Below are 13011 nucleotides of genomic sequence, written 5' to 3'. Positions count from 1 at the left end.
GGGCGGCGGGGGCCCATGGCCGGCTCGGAGCATCGCCCCCGGCCGCCGGGCAGCGCGGCGGGGCGCTGAGCGCGGCCCCGGCGGGACCCGCAGCGGGGCCAGCGGCTGTCGGCGCGGCGCGGGGGCTATGAGCGGGGCACGATGATGATCGACAGCCAGGTGAGTGAGGGCGCGGGTGCCTCCGGCCCCCTCTGCCCCGGGCCCGTGCGCTGCTGCCGGGCTCGGTGCCCTGCGGAGCGCACGGGGCTCGGGGCGGGTGAGCGATCGCTGCGCGGGGCCGGGGGGCTCTGGAGCTGCAGGTGGCCGTCCCTTGCTGCCTCTCGGGTCCCATGCCCCCCCTCTCGGGGGTCACTGTACGTGCCAGCAGCCCGGGCCCCCGGCTTGCAGCGGAGGAGAAGCAGCGGCTTTGCCGAGGGAGCGGGGAGAAGTCTGTTTTTCAATGTTTTTTTTTCCTTGATTTTTTTCGCTTTCTGTTTGTGTAATGGTTAATGCGGCTGGGAGAAGAGGAGCTGAGGGACGGGGAACGGAAGGGACGCGCTTTGGGACAGGCTCCGAGGGCGCTGCGATGCTGCAGCAGCCGCCGTGCCGCTGTGCCACGCCAGGGCCGGCTCCCCTGGCACCGCTCCGGCCAAGGGGCATCAGCAGGTCCCTCGTCTCTGCCTGGTGTGTTTATGAGGCCAAAGAAGCTAAATCCAGCCCAGGTGGGCTAAAGCTCTGCACTCCCAAACCCCCTGGTGCTTTTGGGGTAGGGGAGGATGAAGCAAAGGTATGAAATTTGGGGGTGGCACCAGAGCATGATGCTGGGCTTGGTCCTGATGCTCTTCTGACTTTTTACTTTTTCTTCTTCTGATGTTTGAGCCCATCCCTGGGAAGGGGGGGGCTGTGCTGCTGCCCTTGGGGGGTGCTGGGAATGTAGGTGGGCAGCAATGGCTCCTTGGAGACCAGGAATGAATAGAGGGAAGGGCTGATGCTGTGCTGGAGAAGCGGGCTGGGATCCATTTTTGGACTGGAAAATGTGCATTCCAGGGCTGCCTCCTGCACCCCGTGGGTCTCTTTGGTCTGGGCCTCACTCACCTTGGTCCAGCCCAATAAACAAAAGCTGAATGAGCTCTCTTGGGGGCATGTGTGTGAGGCAGGCCCTGGTGCCACACCAGTGTGTGCTGGACGTTGGCATGACCCTTTGGAAAAGGGGACTGGCAACCAAAACACTGGAGTTTGGGTCATGACCCTGCCTAGGGTCAAGAATGAGAGTTTTCTGTCATTACGGAGTGAGAAGATTGATCTTACTGGGAGATCCAGAGGATTAAAGGTGTAAGGTTGTCTGGAAAAAGATGCTCAGAGCCTCCCAGGCTGGGGAATGCATGTGGCATCCTACAGAATGTTTTGCATTAAGCTCTCAGCTTTAGTCTTCCTGTCACATTTTTATGCTTAGCCCATTTTATGCATTTATTTATAGGTATATTTTATATGGGTAAACTGAGGCACGTAGAGATATTTGTTCCAAGCCCAGGATCCTGCGTGGGTGGAGAGCAGAGGTTTAAAGTCCTGGTTCCTCCTGCTGAAGGGAATGAGCCACTCTGCCTTTGAAGGGGTGCAATTCATTGAGGTCCCGTTGTTTGTGGCTACCAGTCAAGAGGAATTTCCAGCTGCACCCGCAGCCGCACCCTGCCGGTTCTGAGGGCTGCACAGCTCCATTTTTCATGCCTTGTAAATGTTCCTCTCCCTGGTTGCTAAGGGAAAGACCCACACAAACAACTGGTAAAACTGAGTGTTGCAAAGTAAATAAGCTGAGCAAACAAGGAGGGTTTTTTCATCTCTGAGTGCCGCAGGTGTGTTGTTCCAGGTGTCCCGACATGTGAAAGCCAAGGTTCACGTGCAAGGGTGAATTTCAGCCTTTAAAACAGAAACCTGCTCTCGAGCTGGGTCAGAAGGTGCCTTCCATCCCGAGCCAAGCTCCCGGGGCTGCAGGCTCATCCCCTCTCTGGCCGTTTGGAGATGGGAGCAGATGGTGGATGAGCAGCCCTGGGCTGGCTGGGGGCCGGACACAGCGCAGGGAGCTCAGCTCGGCGGGAGCTGCCTTCGCCTGTGTCTTCCCTTTCATCTGCCCCCAGCGTCTGAAGCGGCTCCAGCGGCTCGGAGTTAACTCCTGGCGCTGCTCTGCGGGGCCAGGGGGGGCGAGCTGGCAACAGGTGACAGCGAGGGAGGGTCCAGCTGGCAGCAGGGGCTGGGAGGCAGCAGGTGGAGAGATGCAGAGTCCCTCCTCGGCATGGCTCAGCCACTCCATCTGGAGCTCCCACTCACGCCTGAGTCTGTGCCTGGGCTGATCAGACACGAGCCGAGGATGCAGCCACTGCTGCAGGCTCCAGAATAAATCTCTGGGATGTTGTAATGATGGATCTGACATCCCCTAGCTCAGCGCAGTGGGTTATCTCTGAGCCAGTTTGCTCAGTGTAGAAATGAGGGGCTTTTCAGGACTTTTTGGTTATTCTGGGCATCTCTGGGGTTGCATTTTTCATCTCCTCGTAGTATTTGCACTCTGTCATTCCCTAAATGGTGCCTGACTGCTGGACCTGATCAGGGCAATCAGGGCTGCTGATCTCAGGTGGCGATCTCCAGAGCAATCCGCACTATCCATCAAGATGGATTTTGCCTCTGATACCTTTCCCATTGCTATAGCAACCCATCTGACGAGGATGCCAGCACGCTTTCCAGGCAGAGTGTGCAGGGAAACTGCTTCACCTGCCACCAAGCTGCCACCACTCGTGGGGCAGGGCTGGTTAGCTGGAACCTGCACACGGGTGCCGAGCCTGGAGGGGCAGAGGAGCTGCTGCCAGCTCCCTCAGGCCGGCCCTGCTCCCCCAGGTGTCCCCACCTCCTGGAGTTTCCCTGGGATATTGGGGTGATACAGCACGGGGGGCAGAGTGGACTGTGCCTAGTGCCAGGGTCTGGGATTTCTCTCCAAAGGAGATGCTCAGGGTGGAGTGAAGGAGCTCACCAGTCTTGGTGAGTGTCAGGGGCTGCTCCCCTCTTCCCCCTCCCCTAGCCTGTGGAGAGGATGGAAGATGGGTCTCAGCTCCAGGGGCTGATAGGGAAGGAGGGGTTTTGCCTGCTTTTGCCAAGTGAGCCTGTTCCCTCCTCCACGTCCTCCACACTCTGCAGTGATGAGATGGGCTCCAGCACGTTCTGCTCTGCCTCTCATCCTGCTGTCCAGTGCTTTCTGTGCACACCCAGCTGTGGGGCCGCCTTCCCTCTGCAGTGCTGCTGCTGCTGCCCGGGGCTGTGCTGTGCCCGGGGGGGCTGCCAGGCTGTGTGACCCTGCGTGGGCCGGCCGGGGCTGCCCGGAGCCCCGCGGGGCCGTGCAGCAGATGGCACTGTTGTTTTCCCGATGAGTGATTGCCGTGGGTTCGCCTCCTCAGCGCTGGGAAGGGTCAGCGGTGCTGGGAGCGGGGACAGAGCCAGGCCGGCTCCCTGGGAAAGCCCAGCACGCCAAACTGGGCTCTGCCGTGACCAGAGAGCTCGGTGTGCGGGCACTGCTCAGCCAGGAGGAGCCGTGTTGGTGTCGAGCGGCACAGAGCTCGGCTCCATCCTCGGAGATCTCCCCGCAGCCGCCGTGCGAGACCCCAGCAAGGCCGCGTCAATCACCGCCTCCTTCCTATAAAAAGAAATCCCTGATCCCCGGCTCCCTTTTGTGCCTGTGGCCGCTGTCATCAGCCGAGCCCTGTCCCAGCTGTCCCCCAGCGCCCCGTGGACAGCAGGGAGCCGCCGGTGACCTTTCCCGGGGCCGCCGGGCACAGCTGCCCGTGCCACTGTCGCACCCGCGCCGCCGCCGTCGCACCAGGAGCTCCTTCCACGTTCCCGGGGCGCTGTGGCTGGGCTGGCACAGCCCTGGCATTCAGGGGTGCCTGTGGCAGCTGCTGCCAGCTCTTCGGCTGCTCCCGAACCAAATCCACCCCGCCCTGCCCGGCGCCGGCCGCCGCGGGATGCGCTGGCGGAGCCTCCAGATGTTGACAGCTTTTCCCGACGGGATCGCCCGAGTCCGGCCCGCCTGACCCGCGCTGGGGCTCACCCGCCTGTTTTCCTCCAGGATTTGCGTTTTTAAGAGGCTGGCTCTCGTGGGGACCTTTTGGTTCCCAAGGCACCGCGGGTGTCGCCGCTGTCCGCGCTGACATCCCCGCTCCGCACGCCTTGGCCGCGGGTCAAAGGCAGGGTTTGGAGACATCAGCCGACGCCAAAGGCGGCTCGGCGCTGCGGGATGTTTCGCAGAGTTTCCGCTCCCTCGAGGCCCTGCAGTGCAGCGGGAGGTCATCCTCTGCACGGATTTACGGCCCCCTCGGTGCTCCCGGGTTCGCTGTGGCCCCGAGGGCTCCTGGCTCCTGTGCCTGGAGCTGCCGAGCCTCACATGCTCCCTGGAATCGGTGCGGCTGGAACTCAGTGTCCTTCACCACCCTGCCTGGAGAGAAGTCCCAAAGATGGGAGAAAGGGGAAGCAGGGTGAAGGGGCTGGGGAGGGGGAAGGGGTGCAGTGGTGGTCTGATAAGTCAGAGAGGGTGGAGAAGCCCTTCCTGGGTCTGCCCTGCCCCGTGGGGCATCTGGAGAAAATCAGAAGTTTTGGATGTGGTGGCAGAGCTGTGGGATGTCAGAACACGTGGCACCCCAGATCAGGCCCCACACTTCCCTGTAGGGTCCAGAAGAGAAAGGGAGGAGGAGAGAAGCTGATGAGGTGTGGCGCGGACATTGCTGGGCTGGGCAGTGCTGTGCGGGGGGATTGCTGCAGAAGCACTCCAGGCATCCTGGAGGGGACGTGCAGGTCGCTGGCACAGCCTGGGGGTGATGCTGTGCTGGGATTCAGGATGCGGCCGTGTGAGCCTGCTCTCCCTGGGCTCATAACACCCGAGTGTGCCTCACGGGCTTCTCGGGACTTCCGCTGTCCCTTTTTATCTTTCCTCCTCCGTGCAGTCCCGCTCCGTTTCCCACTCCCCTGCCATAAACACCCTGGGCTGGCGGCAGGAAGCAAACCCTGCAAAGCGCTGGAGGAGCCCGGCCGGCTCAGCACGGAACGGGGAGGTCGAGGTCATCCCTCAGCACAGCCGGGAGGTCCCTTTGAAATCCCCGGCAGCCGCCCTGCCCCGCTGCTTTGGCCCCGCTGGCTCCATCCCACAGCGGATTTCCCACCGAGTGTTTCCTGCCCGTCCCTCTCGGCAGTGTCCCACAGCTCTTCACCTCCCCGGGGGGGTGACACCCCTGGTGTGAGTCAGAACCAGCAGCCAGGGTGGCGTGGCAAAGTCCAGGGCAGGCAGGAACAGCCTGGTCACACCTGGGGACTGCTGCAGGTCCTGAATGGCAGGGAACAGGGATGCAGCCATGTCCCTGAATTGCAGGGAACAGGAGCACAGCCATGGTCCTGAATTGCAGGAACAGGGTCACAGCCATGGTCCTGAATTGCAGGGAACAGGAGCACAGCCATGGTCCTGAATTGCAGGAACAGGGTCACAGCCATGGTCCTGAATTGCAGGGAACAGGAGCACAGCAATGTCCCTGAATTGCAGGGAACAGGGACGCAGCCATGTCCCTGAATTGCAGGGAACAGGAGCACAGCCATGTCCCCGAGTGACAAGGAACAGGGACGCAGCCATGGTCCTGAGTGACAGAGAATAGCACAGCCATGTCCCTGAATTGCAGGGAACAGGGTCACAGCCATGGTCCTGAATTGCAGGAACAGGAGCACAGCCATGTCCCTGAATTGCAGGGAACAGGGACACAGCCATGTCCCTGAATTGCAGGAACAGGGTCACAGCCATGTCCCTGAATTGCAGGGAACAGGGATGCAGCCATGTCCCTGAATTGCAGGGAACAGGGTCACAGCCATGTCCCCAAGTGACAAGGAACAGGGACGCAGCCCTGGTCCTGAGTGACAAGGAACCCTGGCTGCTCTCAGCCCCTCTCCAAGGAGGTTGTGCAGCCCTGGGGCAGAGCCCTTGGTGGGATCAGCTGGGAGGGGATGGAGTGGGATTCCCACGGTGGTGGTTGTGCTCGAGGTGTGCAGAAGGGTTTGCTGTGGGTGTCTGCGGGTGCACCCTGGGAGAGGGCAGCTGGCCCAGGGCAGGAGCAGCTCAGGGATGGCAGGACCTGTGTGGAGGCTGGAGGAGCAGGGCTGTGTGTCCTTTCTTTTTCATTATTATCATTATTACTATATTTCCATAATTAAGCTGTTCTTATCTCAGCCCATGAGGTTTTTACCCAGTGAGGAGCCCCACACTTTCTGCCCCACGACCAGCAGGCCAAAGGGAGCACAAATCTTCCCCTCGTACAAACGAGGCCTTGTGGGTGTTTTAGGGCCCTGTTTTTCTTGGCTGAGAGGTTGAAAGTCCCAGCAGGCTTCAAACCCTTCTGTTCAGCATTTCCATGGTGACAGAAAGGCTCTTCTGGTGGCTGTGCTGTCCTCAGTGCCACCAAAATAACGGGGCTGGTGCAAGCCCTGAGCCTTTTGGGGGGTTTGGAAGGCAGAGCCTGTGTCCAGTGTGGGATTGGACATTCTCCTCCATGTCCCTGACTTTGCCCCACTGGGATATGCCCAAAAGGAGGAAGGGGCTGTTCGGGAGACCATGCCCAGCCTCCTGTGCTGTCCCTGCGTGGGTGGCACTGCTGGTGGTGCTGTGGCATCAGGTCCCGGGACAGAGAGCCCATGCTGTGCCTCTGCACCCGTAACCCTTCGGGGCAAGCAGCAGCCCCGGCGCTCCGCGGCGCTGTGCGGAGAGCGAAAGGCAGGGGGAGGCTGATAGCCGCTCCCACAGCCGGGGGAAGGAGCGTGTCTGCTGCTGGAAAGGCGTTTGTGTCCCTCCTGCTGCCCTTGGGAGGATTCCAGCGGGGTGAGGCACGGCCAGGCATCCATCCCTGGGGGAGCTGTGGCCGCAGGAGCCGCGGAGCTCCATCCCTGGCCCTGCTTTTCCCCGGAGCTCAGCGGAGCCTGGCGGCTTCTCCCGCCCACGTGGAAATGCAGCACGGCTCTGGGGACCTGGGACTGAAATATGCATCTCCTCAAGCCTGGTCTCATCAGCTCTTGGAGATCTATTTCACACCCAGGATAGCTCAGCTACCTTAGAAAGCATAAAATCAGCAGGATGGCTTCTGTGGTAGGCTGGAAACAACAAGGTTTTAATAAAAGGCAAAATAACAAAACTCTACAGAGAAAAACCGAGCCAGGTGCAAGAGACCCTTGTCCCTGGTAAACACCTCCCAAAAGCCATTGGTTCCTTTGTTCTCTTCTTTTTCTGGTAAATTGCTCAGGCAGGACTTTTTGGCTCCTGTCCAGTTGTCTGTCCTTAAGTTTGAGGTGAAGTCCCCCAGGTCCTATGAGGTGTCTTTTCACCTAATTGAGGAGAGAAACTTCTGGGCTTCTTTCCTTTTTAAGGGGACAAAGGATGGTTCTGTCACTCTGTCAACAAGGGGCTCATTCCTATATGGGACTGCCTTGGAAATTGGGATCTTACACCCCAGCATGCTGGATTTATGATTTTCCCCCCCTCCACTGTTGATGCTGACTTGGGGGGAGGGCTGCACTCTTGAAACGTTTTACAAATGCAATTAAATGCATCCTTTCTCCTCAGAAAGCAGCAAGCGAATTCCCGTTCTCCCACGGAATGTTTGTATATTCTGGGCCAAGCTGTGTATCTTTTGCTGTCAAACACCCATAAGGAGGACCAGGTGCAGCGATATTTGTCAGCATTTCAGGGGCCAGCTCCTGTGAATTTGCCTGTGTGGGCACCACGTCCCTGTGCAAAATCTCCTGGCTCAGTGACCTGCAGCCAGAGCTTGTGTTTCGTGGTGGGATCCATGAGATTTTCCAAATTTTTCCAGATTTTCCCTGTGCTGGCCACCACTGATCCCTCCCTGGCCACTGTGGGTGTCACAGCCCAGCTTTTGGGGCACATTTGGGGCATTTACCGGGGCTGGGTGCTGCACAGGATGGCTGTGACTGCTTACACAAGTCCCCTTTGCACTCTTCCCGGGGCTGCTTGGAGGGGTGTTTAGTTAATAGGATTATAAAGCTTTCCTGTCGTCAGGCAACGGAAATCAATGCAGGGCCCCTGGGAAAGAGCCTCATCCGATTTACAGCCCAGCCCAGCAGGGCTCTGTGGCCAGGGCTGCTGAAGGGGGGACGTGCTGTCCCCTCCCTGGTGTCCCCCACGCTGGTGGGGGCTCCTGGAAATAAGGGGAAAAAAAGGATGTAAAGCTATTGGAAAGTGTTTGGACCAAATTCCTTCCTGAAGTGTCCTTTGAAGGCCAAGAATTGGAAATCCTTGCTTCTGCAAAAATGGATTTTTGCATCAAATTCGGTTGAACAAAACAAAGACAAATCTTCAGATACCCCTCCCTATCACCCCGTGGATAAAGATGCAGATTCCTGGTGTAATTATACCTCAGTTCTGTTTTCAGCTCCCAGTCATACCCCTTCCCAATTACCGTGGGGGATGATTTCCATGGGTGCAGAGAGAGCCTGTGGAGATACCTGTGCAGATACCTGTGCAGAGAGAGCATTTTCCAAAGGGTGAAGGCTCCAGTGGGGCCGTCTGAAGAGTGGCTGAGGGCACTTGGCTTTTTGGCTGGAGAAAAGGAGACACTGATTTCTGCTCTTTCCTCACGAGGGACAGCTCTGATCTCTGGTGACCTCAACAGCTCCTGAGGGAATGGCTGGAGCTGGGTTGAGAAGATTTAGGTTGCCTATCAGGGGAAGGTTCTTCCCCCAGAGGGTGCTGGGCACTGCCCAGGCTCCCCAGGGAATGGGCACGGCCCCAGAGCTCCAGGAGTGTCTGCACAATGCTCCCAGGCATAGGGTGGGGTTTTTGGGGTATCCTGGGCAGGGCCAGGAGTTTGATTTGATGATCCTTGTGGGTCCCATCCAGTTTGGGATAGTCTGTAATGCTCTGAAATGCAGAGGCTGCTCTCAGTGCACTCGTGCCAGCTGCAAGGACCCAGCTGGGGCAGTGCCAGGGATCCCACAAGCACTCAGGATACTGATGCAGCCCCTGGCTGTCCCACGGCGCTGGATGTTCCCCAGCTCCCGTGTCTGCTGCTGGGCTGGTGCACAGGAATTCCTGGAACCCAGGAATTTTCCCTTTCTCCAGTCAAAAAGGGTGGCTTGACCCAAAACCTGAGAGCAGGGGCTGCTCTGCAATGCCCGGGGGGCTTTGCCCTCCTCTCTGCTGTCAGCAAACAGCAGCAGCTGGGCAGGGTGGGCTCATGAACCTGTGTGGTGCAAAGGGAGCTCCCAGCTGCTGTCCCCAACACGCAGCGGGCTCCCAGCCCCTCCCCGGTGGGCTGCACGTTTCACTGCCCAGGGGCACGGACTGGTCTGGCCACAGCCCCCGGGAGGCCAGGGGACAGCTTTGTGCTCTCTGGGCTGTCCGAAGCAGAGCTGACAGCCTCGGGCTCTGCTCCGTCCCACCCTGCCTGGTCCCTGCCCTCCCGCCGGGGATTCCAGGCTGGAATGCCTCTCTCAGCGTCTGACCCAGCGGGGAGAGCTCAGCGCAAGGCACCGGCTCCCCTTGCAGCCAGGAAAGCCGTGGAACCTTTCGCTGTCACAGCGGGAGGGTGGGGAGCAGCAGGGAAACTCCAGAGGAACCAGCCTGCTTCTGGAATCCGGCCGTGCAAAAAGCCTTTCCCACCCCCTCGGCTGCCAGAGAGGGCACTGCCCGCGGTGGAGGCTTCTCTAACCCTGCAGGATGCAGGACAGGGTGAAGAGGGAGGGCTGGGAGAGCCCTTGGCCCAGGGTGCAGGGCTGGAGAGCTGCACGCTGCCTCTTATCTCTGTCTCTCTGCAGCGGTGTGGAGCTGCAGATAACCTCCTGGCCATGGGCGACGGGAGGAGCTGGGCTGTGTTAGCACCCTGAGAGCAAGCTCCAGCGCTGGGGAGGCTGCAACTCCTCCTTCGGGTTTGTTTAAGCTCCAGCTAAGCCCTGGAAAATGTGCTGAAGGGAACAGCCCTGCCCAGCGCTGGGGGCGCGGCCAAGTGGGTGAATCAGTGGATGCCCCACGTCTGGCAAGCCCTGCGGACAGAGCTGGGCACCAGCTGTGATTGCCCGCAGGCATGTGCCCACAGAGGTGCCCTGGCCTTGCTGCCAGCCTGCCCCTGCCACAGACAGCTGCTGCTCTGGCCTGCTGGCAGGTGGGATGAGTCCCTGTGGAAAAATCACCGTGGGTGACAGTGGGGGTTGTTGTGGCCCGCTGATACCCTCAGCTCTCCGTTCCCCTGGCATCGTTCCGTTCTCCAGCACAGGTATTTGCAGTGGAAGCAGCTGGTCCTGCTGCCGGGCTGGCATGGGCACAGCTGAGCCTTGCTGCCACCTGTGCTGTGCCCACCTGGTCCCTGCAAGGTCGTTGTCCAGAGCTGGCCCTAGAGGGACAGGATGTGCTGGCGTTTGGGAGCTTCTTCTTGTCCCCAGTGTGCCTGTGCTGCAGGCTCCCCTGGCAGGCAGGTGTTTGGGGAAATGATGAGGTTTTCCTTCGGTTTGGAGCTGCAGGGGACATGTGGCAGTTTGTGCCGTCGCCCTGCAGTGCCAGCTCCAGAGGCTGAGGTGTGTGCCCAGCCTGGCAGGTGGGGCAGCCCTGCAGGAGCACAGACAGCCCAGCAATGCAAGCACCCAGCAGGTGTGGGCCCTGTGCCAGAGATTTCCCGGCAGCAGAGCCACGCCCGGGTCTCCCCGTGCGCTGCACGTGGGGTGGGGACACCGCGGAGGTGTCATTGAAAGGGCTCAGTGTGGTGGGAAACCATTCTGGGGAGAGCCGGGATGCAGGATGGGAGCAGCAAGGAGCTGTGCGGTCCTGTCCTCCTCCTTCCCTCCCGCACCGGGGCGGAACGAGGGGCGGGAGGGAGTGGGGATCTGCCCAGGGACAAGGGCGTGAGCCCTCCTGGCACGGCTGCGCCGTGGTGGAAGGGCAGGAATCCCCTCCTAGAGCAGCTCAGCCCACCCGGGGGCTGCTGCAGGGCTGTTCCCACGCTGATCTCTGCCTGCGGAATCCCCGGGAGCTGTTGCCATGACAGCCCCGAGCACGGCTCCCTCCCCGCGCCCCCCGTGCCCACCGGCACAGGTTCACTGTCGGCATCCCCTGGCGCCGAGCTCCGCCGGGGCCGAGGCTGCCGCACGGCAGGCGGCAAATCCCTTTCCCCCGGCGTTCAGGGAAGCAGAGAGGTGTCGTGTAGGTTCCCGCTGCTCCCTCTCCCAGCCGGGAGCCGTGTCCCGGTCCCCGCGCATCCTCCCGGGAGCACGGCAGGTCCCCGTTGCCGCGGTGACAGTCTCCATGGAGACCGGCCGGGCTCAGCTGCATCCCGGCATGTGTCCCCCTCCCCACGGGGACACGCTGGCTCCCGGGGTGCACTCTCAGCCCCCGGGGCAGCGTGGAAATGGAAATCCCTCAAGTGTGTGGCAAATGTGTGGAGGAATCCCAAGGAAACTTAATTGGTTTTCCCCCCACCCCTCCTTTAATGCTTGTTGGCTTTCACTCCACGCTGGTAATTGCTGCTCTGCACCTATTAAAAGGCCGTCTCATGCTTCACACGGGCTTGATTGGGAATTAATTTTGCATATGTATCTATTCTGGGGAGCATGGGAATTTATTCAGGATGCTGAATGCCAGACAGGCTTTCCAGAGGCGTGAGGTGCAGCACGGGCTGGGCCTGCTCTCAGGAGGGGCTTTGAGGAAATGACAGTGGCTTCTCCAAAAAACAAAAGCCTAAAAACAAGGGTGCAGATTCAAATCAAAGGGGTTTATTCCCACAGTTAGTTTGGGAGAAGACAGGTTGTGGGTATATCCCATTAGAAATCCCTCTTGGATGTCAAGGTGATTTTGATTTTCATTGGGAAATAGGTATCCTACCTGCACATGGTCTCCTGGAAGTCCCACCAGGCTCCATCTCCATGTCTGCCTCTCTAAACCTACCCACAGGCTTTCTGCAAACACCACATTTCTCCAGAGAAATGCTGTCTGGTTGGGATTTCTGTGGTTTTGAAACCAGATTTCCTCTTTCTATTACTGAGAAATGTCAAAAGGGAAGAGCTGTTGGGATTTTCCATTTACCATTTACTTGTCGTGGCACTTTCCTTCCCCCTTTGCCTTTCTATCAGCCTCACACGGTGACAATAAACCTGCAGGTTTTGTGTCATTTCTCTCAAGTACCACACTCTGGTGCAGGATGCTGTGATGTTTGGGCACGGAGCTGCAATTTCCTTTGAAAAACAAACTCAGCATTGTTACTCCTGGGGAATTTCTTTCATTTTGTGGATGTCTTTGATGCTTGACATCAAGCATTGGAGCCGGTCTCCCTTTGTGAGTCACTGGGTGTCAGGAATGCCCAGCTTCATGGCAGAGGTTGGCCACTGGTTTTTGGAGCACCCCAAACGCTCAGCAGTGCTGGGTGCTAAGATCCCCCTGTGCCTGAGTTTGTCCCTGAAAGCTGCACTCACCTGTGCAGAGGTTCAGCCGTGGCGTGCTCAAAATGATGTTTTTGCAGGGTGGCAGAGGCTGTTGGGACCTTAAGGAACAGCTGCGTGTCCCAGTGCAGGAGCCATTCTCTCCCTGGGGCAGCAGTGGAGCAGTTGGGAGCAGGATGCACCCAGCATGGGAATCGCAATGAATTTGCCCTGCAGTTGCTCTCTTCCTGCCAAGGCTCTTACTGGAAAACAGTATTTTCCCAGTCATGGTTGCTAAGCACTGAGCTCCTGTGATGGGCTTTATGTGCTCAGCTGGAGCTGCCACAATACAGCTCCAGAGCGAAATGAAACAGGGAAACATCAGAGCCTGGGCTGGGGCTTCCCTGTCCTCCAGAGGCAACACCAGGAGGAGAGTTCCCCTTCACCCTGGCAGGGCAGGCCTGTGCTGCTGTGGGGCTCCAGCAGCACCTCAGTCCTGTGCCAGAGGGGATGGCTGCTCTGTGTTCCCTGCGCAGGGAAGGTTTGGTGCAGGCAGATCGGGATCCCAGCACGGTTTGCACTCACGTCAGCCAGACTGGGGGAGCAGGA

General features: G+C 59.3%; 1 protein-coding gene across 1 annotated transcript in view; it reads left to right on the top strand.

Moving 5' to 3' along the window:
• RALGDS (ral guanine nucleotide dissociation stimulator) overlaps positions 1 to 13011 on the top strand; it is a 63865-nt gene continuing 50854 nt past the window's right edge. The window contains exon 1 of the mRNA XM_038156150.1: positions 1 to 159. Coding sequence (XP_038012078.1) covers positions 142 to 159 — 18 coding nt within the window. The 5' untranslated portion in view covers positions 1 to 141. The remainder of the gene's footprint in view (positions 160 to 13011) is intronic.

This window comes from Motacilla alba, chromosome 17 (assembly GCF_015832195.1).
Source record: "Motacilla alba alba isolate MOTALB_02 chromosome 17, Motacilla_alba_V1.0_pri, whole genome shotgun sequence".
Lineage (NCBI taxonomy): Eukaryota > Metazoa > Chordata > Aves > Passeriformes > Motacillidae > Motacilla > Motacilla alba.
This window is presented reverse-complemented; position numbering and strand designations above follow the sequence as displayed.